The following is a 7,611-nucleotide window of genomic DNA, read 5'->3' as shown; positions in this document are numbered from 1 at the left end:
TTGGATTTGAAACCTAAATATCTATTTATTCGGAACAAGTTAATTTGCATTTAAATTATATTAAAGTCACATTCATTTTATTTGAATAAATTTGTCATTAAAAATTGAGATTATTATATATTATAAATTTAAATTAATTTTTATTTGAATTAATTTAGTTATTAATTTTTATTAAATAATTAAACTACTTTTCAAGATTAAATTGTAATTTTAAGAGAATAAGGGATTATATACCACTGTTAATAGTAGGATGGTTCAACTAGAAGATCAATGTCTGATTATTCTAATTGAAACCTTTTTTCATGCATTATTTTTTTATTATTTAATTCTTTGTTTATAAATTTTTTCTTATTTTTCGGATTTGTTAAAATATGAACACCTAGTATATTCTACATTTTTTTTCGATTTTTAATATTATAATTTATGTCTGTTGAAATTTTTTCATTTTTTTTTTGAAAATATATTATAATTGATGAGAGGAACAAGATTTATCTTTAAAATAACGATGAGTGACAATTCAATTTATAAATATTTAATATAACGATAAATGATAATTTAATAGAGATAGACTGGATAATTTCTCAACTGAAACTGAACCAAAGACACCTCAAGTGTAATTAAAGAGGAATTTTACATATTTACTAAATTGTCTTAACTAATTCATTTTTAAGATATTTTGTTTAAATCTTACTAAAATACTCACTCCAAATCTAACTAATTATATTGAATTTTAAATTTAAAAATATAGATTTGAATTGAAACAAGTATATTGAAATTGGCTTAAAATAATTTATATAAACATGAGTATAAATTAGATTTAAATTTTTTATTCGATCATTTTTTATAAAAAAAAGAACATGATGAGATTTCAATTTTTTTTTAAAATCAATTAAAAAACTGACAAACACTCTAAAACACCTATGCATAGGTTTTAATATTTATTTCTTAAAAAACCTGTACATTAAAGTATAAAATAATTTCTCTTATATTATTAAAACTCTTAATTTGAGTTTTAAATTTATAGTAATTATTAACTTAAAAAGATAGTTGGACGATTTGTTAGGTAATTAACTTTAATTTGACTTATCATCTCTTTGAAATAAAAACTAAAAGAAGTGTTGTTACTCATACAATGGTACAAAATACTAAGATTATTTAAGCAATATATAAAGATATAAATATAAAAATGTACTCATTCAACAACATCATTGAGGAAAAGAGTGAATGATTGACACGTGTACCCTTTCTCCTTCCTTTTCTCTTCGCTATATAAATGAACTCAGCTCTAATGATCGATAACAATTTTCTTCTTTAACTCCCATGTTTTTCCACTTGCAATTTGAAACTCCAAAAAATTCAATCTGAATCAGTTTGCAGTTAAGTAGAGCAACTTAACGAATATATATACGTAACAACAGTGTTCGGACATGGCTAAGCAACCATCAAAACCAACACTTGGTCGGCTTCCCAGTATCAGAGACCGAGTTCAAGACACTCTCTCAGCTCATCGTAACGAACTCATTTCTCTCCTCTCCAGGTTCTTAGTTTATCAACCCCACATGTTTTTTTTATGTCTTTGATGCACCTTTCTTAGTATGTCTCATTTCTATGTGTGCTTGTATTTGCATGTTGTTGTTTTTTAAGGTATGTGGCTCAGGGGAAAGGGATTTTGCAACCTCATAACTTAATTGATGAACTTGACAACATCCCTGGTGACGAGCAAGCAAAGTTGGACCTTAAAAATGGCCCATTCGGTGAGATTGTCAGGGCTGCACAGGTGATTTTGGGTTTAGATCAAATACTATCTTAAAAATGTTGTGATTTTTTCAGTATTTTTTAAGATTTCATAAAATTTCATACAGGTCCCACTAAAGGAAGTTTAACCAGTTTAATTAATGAGATTTAAGTGGCCTGATAATAAATACTCTTTTAAAAAATAATTGAAGAGTTTGGTACTTGTGTGATGAAAGATTCCACCCAACTTTAGCCTTATTCTATAGCTTATGTGATAATCTTTAGGAATTTCTTTTCAGTTCCTGCAAAGATCAATTATTATTTTAAATAACTGAAATAAATACAAAGTATTTGGGACCTTGATTTATATCCTAGCGATAAGGGCTTAATAAATACAAATATATATTTTATATTCAAAACAAAGCATTAAATTGGAATTTCAAGTGTGCATGCAATTGACGTGTGTGATTGACAATGGCTACGAAAATTTATTGTCATTGTCAGCTACCCAGTACTGTTGTTGGTACTGTCAACGATTGAAACTGTGATATTCGGGAAAGTTACTTCGCAATCACATTGGAAGATTTAAGATATGTAATTAAAATGTGTAGCATTATTTTTGTGACAGGAAGCCATAGTTTTGCCTCCTTTTGTGGCAATAGGAGTTCGTCCAAGACCTGGTGTTTGGGAATATGTCCGTGTTAATGTCTCTGAACTCAGCGTGGAGCAATTAAGCGTTTCTGAATATCTCAGCTTTAAGGAAGAACTCGTGGATGGGAAGTAAGAAATACTGCTTAGCTTTCATTGAAGAAATAAACTCTGACCCTGGACTGTTTCTGAAATTGGTGACTGTTTCTGTTTATTTTGCATTAGGAGTAATGACAATTTTGTACTGGAACTTGATTTTGAGCCATTTAATGCCTCATTTCCTCGTCCATCCCGTTCATCATCTATTGGCAATGGTGTCCAATTTCTCAATCGCCACCTTTCATCAAATATGTTCCGCAACAAAGATTCCTTGGAACCCTTGCTTGATTTCCTCCGAGCTCACAAATATAAGGGCCACGTAAGTATGTTCTGTTATGTTATGAACTTCAATAATATGGTTATGTTACATGACAGCAGCTATAGTTTCAAAATGAAACTTATGGACTTCTCTCTTGATGATATATATCCTCTTAAACTGGCTTATGAGTACTCAATGTCTTAGTTATATTTTTTGTTTTAGTAGGAGGAATCAATAATTGTGAACATTTTCTCTCCCTTGTTGTCCATGTTGCAGGCTCTGATGTTAAATGATAGAATACATAACATTTCCAAACTTCAGGCTGCTCTGGCCAAGACTGAGGATTATCTTTCTAAGATTCCACGTGATACACCCTATTCAGAGTTTGAATATGTGTAAGGGATATGTGATAACGGGTTTACGTGTATTGACTTTGCAATAGAGTGCTGTGAGAATTTTGTAGGACAATTTAGCTTTTTGCCCCCTATGATCCGTTCTGAATGTAGGTTACAAGGAATGGGTTTTGAGAGAGGTTGGGGTGATACTGCTCAAAGGGTATTGGAAACGATGCATCTGCTACTGGATATTCTTCAGGCTCCTGATCCTTCTACACTAGAGACTTTTCTTGGCAGAGTGCCAATGGTATTCAATGTTGTTATATTATCTCCTCATGGCTTCTTCGGACAAGCCAATGTCTTGGGTTTGCCAGACACTGGTGGGCAGGTATCATATTTGCCATATACTGAAAAGAATAGTTGAGCAGGATACGCATATGTTGTTTCAATGCCCCATCTTTTCGTTTCCCTTAGTTGTTTCCATCCTTTTATCTTACATGAAAGGTTTTCTATGCAGGTTGTTTATATACTAGATCAAGTGCGTGCCCTTGAGAATGAGATGCTCCTTCGGATTAAGAAACAAGGACTAGATTTCACTCCTAGAATTCTAATTGTACGTGTAACTCTTTCGATCTTGCTATTGTATTTGATTGTTTTTTGAGTTCAAATCAAGTTAAATTCTCGGCTGTTCTGAAGGTTACCAGGCTAATACCTGATGCAAAGGGGACAACTTGCAATCAACGACTAGAAAGAGTCAGTGGTACTGACCACACTCATATTTTGCGAGTTCCATTCAGATCAGAGTCAGGAACTCTCCGTAAATGGATTTCAAGGTTTGATGTGTGGCCTTATCTAGAGACTTATGCAGAGGTAAAAGACCATAAACATATATAGCTTGAATTGTTCACTTGACCATGAATCATTATTAAAATTTAAACAATTTCTTAGCTTAATTTAGATTTGTTAAAGAGTCGAGTAACTCAGAACGTTTACTGCTTGTGCTATCATTTTCATTTAATATTGATGGTTGAGTATGTCAACAGGATGTTGCCAGTGAAATTGCTGCTGAGTTACAAGGTTATCCTGACTTCATCATTGGAAACTACAGTGATGGGAATCTTGTTGCGTCTTTACTGGCTTATAAGATGGGAGTTACACAGGTTCTTGTCCCTCTTCTTTCTTAACTTACTTTGCCTTTCTAAATGTGAAATCTCGTGTTATCTACTGCTGACAATCCACCTTAAATTGATTTTGAATGTTCACATGTGTAGTGCACCATCGCGCATGCACTTGAGAAGACAAAATATCCGGATTCAGATTTATATTGGAAGAAATTTGATGATAAATATCACTTTTCATGCCAGTTCACTGCTGATCTAATAGCCATGAATAATGCTGATTTTATCATCACCAGTACTTACCAAGAGATTGCAGGAACGTAAGAATATTTTTCACTGTATATGTTTACCTTACTGGTGTTAGAATCATAATTCTTGATATCGCTCTACACCTTTATCCCCTTTGTCACATGTCTTATTAATGTTATCAATTATGCTAGGAATCCAAGTGAGTTTAGAGTCTCACACACTTGGTCAAAATGAGCAAGATTAACAACAGATAAGGAAAAATACTGATATAAACCCATTGTCATGAGATTTTCTGTTGGAGTTACTGTCATAATCTCTTGTGTGAGTTTACTCATGGCTCATTACCTATGATTGTACCATGAAATTGATTCTTTGTTTTGGTATAACATAATTAGTTATGGCTTACAAAATTGCACTCAGTTATATCATACACCTAGTCACTTCTTTTGTCTTGGAAACCTCTATGATAGGCACGTAGGCTAGTTAACTATTTTGCTTGAGCATCTCTCTGAGCATCTCAGATATCCATGCTTGGTGCTAACCTACATTTATTTTGCTTAAGCATCTCTCTAGACATCTCAGATATCCATGCTTGATGCTAACCTATATTTAAGTTTTTTCATAGTAACCTTTATGTATGTTTTGGTTTTCGGTATGCGAATGCTACTCATTTCATTTTCTTTTTCTTTCACCTTATATTTCAGGAAAAATACCGTTGGACAGTATGAGAGCCACACTGGTTTTACTCTTCCTGGGTTGTATAGGGTTGTCCATGGCATTGATGTTTTTGATCCCAAGTTCAATATTGTTTCTCCTGGAGCAGATATGTCAATGTATTTCCCCTACTCTGAAAAGCAGAAGAGGCTTACATCCCTACATGGTTCAATTGAACAGCTATTGTATGATACAGCACAGAGTGATGAATACACGTGAGTCTATTTCAGATGCAAAACTTTTACTTTAATCCGTATCTCCATGTGTAGTTGATCTTATGATTAATTTAATAGTTCTTCCTTTACCATCCATGCTCTAAAGGATCAATATAAATGAAAGTTGACTTAGTTGTCTGTTATGCATCATGCATAAACTTAAGTATTGTCCATCAGCTTCCACTTTCAAGTCATAACTTGTCCTTCAGTACTGATCCCATGTTTGAAAACCCACTCAGACCACCACACACTTATTCCGAATAAGGGATATAATACTTCAAGCTGTTTGTAAGAACTGTTAAGATGTGTTTTGGCGTTATGCGCATGCCAAAGCTAATGCGTTTATCACTGTCTCTATGTGACAGTGGATCACTGAATGACAAGTCAAAGCCCATAATTTTCTCCATGGCAAGGCTAGACAGAGTGAAGAACATAACAGGATTGGTTGAATGCTTTGCTAAGAACAGCAAATTGAGGGAACTGGTCAACCTTGTTATAGTAGCTGGTTACATTGATGTAAAGAAGTCCAGCGACAGAGAAGAAATTGCAGAAATTGAGAAGATGCATGGCCTCATGAAAGAGTACAAATTAAATGGTGATTTTCGTTGGATTGCTGCCCAGACAAATAGGGCACGTAACGGGGAGCTGTATCGCTACATAGCAGACACACAAGGTGCTTTCGTTCAGGTATTAATATTATAATTATTATACTCATATCTCTTTCCTATTTGATTTAATCGCTCAGGTTTTCTTTGTAACTACTCCATTTTTTCAGCCTGCTTTCTATGAAGCTTTTGGGCTTACAGTTGTGGAGGCCATGACCTGTGGACTCCCCACATTTGCTACTTCCAATGGTGGTCCTGCTGAGATCATTGAGCATGGTATATCAGGATTTCACATTGATCCTTATCACCCTGAACAAGCTTCAGAGCTATTGGTTGAATTCTTCCAGAAATGCAAGAAGGACCCAAGCCATTGGAAGAAAATATCTGAAGCTGGTCTTCAAAGAATTTATGAAAGGTAGGTAATCAAAGCTAAAACTTTGTTGCCTTTCTTGTGACAAATGCTAAGCTCAGCTAATATGAACAGGTACACTTGGAAGATTTATTCTGAAAGGCTCATGACTTTGGCGGGAGTTTACAGTTTCTGGAAATACGTTTCCAAATTAGAGAGGCGTGAAACTCGACGATATATTGAGATGTTCTACATCCTCAAGTTCCGCGATTTGGTGAGTCACATGACATTTGTTCATGCAGGATTACGAGCTTTATCATCTTGAACAGTGCTAGCATTACTTCATGGTTCTGCCCCACCACACGTTTATAGTCCCAACTATCTTTTCATGACTAAATCAAAATTTTCAAATTACAACTGAGTTAACATATAGTAGTCTTATAGTTAATTTTTTCTATTTTTCACAGATATACTATCTATTGTTAGCTCGAATTTATTGAACACTGCAAAATTATAACAAAATATTGTAACTTTTCACTCAATTGCAGTCAATAATTGTGTGTGGCATTTTTCTTACATGCATTCTTAGTTCTTATGAAGAGGTTTGCCCTGTGGCTTCTTATTTATAGCATTAATTTTGTGCTCTACTACCTTTTTTGCAGGCAAAATCTGTCCCGCTAGCAAAGGATGATGCAAGTTAACTAGATACTTTTACCGAGGCATGACAGCAGACATAATAAGAATCTATACAAATAAAACTTTACTTCTCGTGCTCTCAAATCTTGTGATGTGATGCGACATAGAGGAGTTTCATGGATACTTATCTATGTTAAGTTGGACTATATGAGAGCTGGTGAGCACTGGTTGTTGAGTTTGAATGTCTCCTGTTTTCGTTTGATTAGTAGTTGGCAATGATCTAGACTTGGATTGTGATCCTCACTGATGAGTAAGAATAAAAAATTGAGTATATCTTAGAACTTGTGATGAGATCGATTCACTGTTGGGTGTAAGACTACATGCTAAATAGCCTTGAATTTTGAAGTTTGAAAATAACACTTTTACCATGAACTAAGATCATAGAAGAAGGAATCATAAACTACTGTTGTTTGATTTCTTTACAAAAAGAAATTCTATAACATTATTTCATAAAAATATTTTCAGAATCTTAAAATTAAGTTATAATTAAATAAACTAAAAATTGTAGATAGAAAGAGATAGGAGATATATATTTTTAAAATAATTTCATTGGAGAAAAAGCTTTTAAGAATACTCTTGTTAAAAATACA

At 33.5% G+C, this 7,611-nt stretch overlaps 1 protein-coding gene across 1 annotated transcript; it reads left to right on the top strand.

Annotated features, from left to right (window-relative positions):
* The first annotated feature begins 1,131 nt into the window (after nucleotides 1-1,131).
* Nucleotides 1,132-7,302, top strand: LOC137814761 (sucrose synthase 2). The gene is made up of 15 exons (XM_068617652.1): nucleotides 1,132-1,537; nucleotides 1,645-1,777; nucleotides 2,363-2,514; nucleotides 2,608-2,800; nucleotides 3,017-3,135; nucleotides 3,247-3,463; nucleotides 3,593-3,688; nucleotides 3,772-3,945; nucleotides 4,119-4,235; nucleotides 4,347-4,513; nucleotides 5,147-5,371; nucleotides 5,737-6,058; nucleotides 6,147-6,391; nucleotides 6,461-6,599; nucleotides 6,988-7,302. The coding sequence occupies exons 1-15, from the start codon at nucleotides 1,428-1,430 to the stop codon at nucleotides 7,024-7,026; spliced, it is 2,448 nt and encodes an 815-aa protein (XP_068473753.1). The 5' UTR covers nucleotides 1,132-1,427; the 3' UTR covers nucleotides 7,027-7,302.
* Nucleotides 7,303-7,611: the final 309 nt, after the last annotated feature.

This window comes from Phaseolus vulgaris, chromosome 1, assembly GCF_000499845.2.
Source record: "Phaseolus vulgaris cultivar G19833 chromosome 1, P. vulgaris v2.0, whole genome shotgun sequence".
In the NCBI taxonomy this organism is placed as follows: Eukaryota; Viridiplantae; Streptophyta; class Magnoliopsida; order Fabales; family Fabaceae; genus Phaseolus; species Phaseolus vulgaris.
Note: the sequence above shows the minus strand (reverse complement) of the source record. Positions and strands in the feature narration are given on the sequence as shown.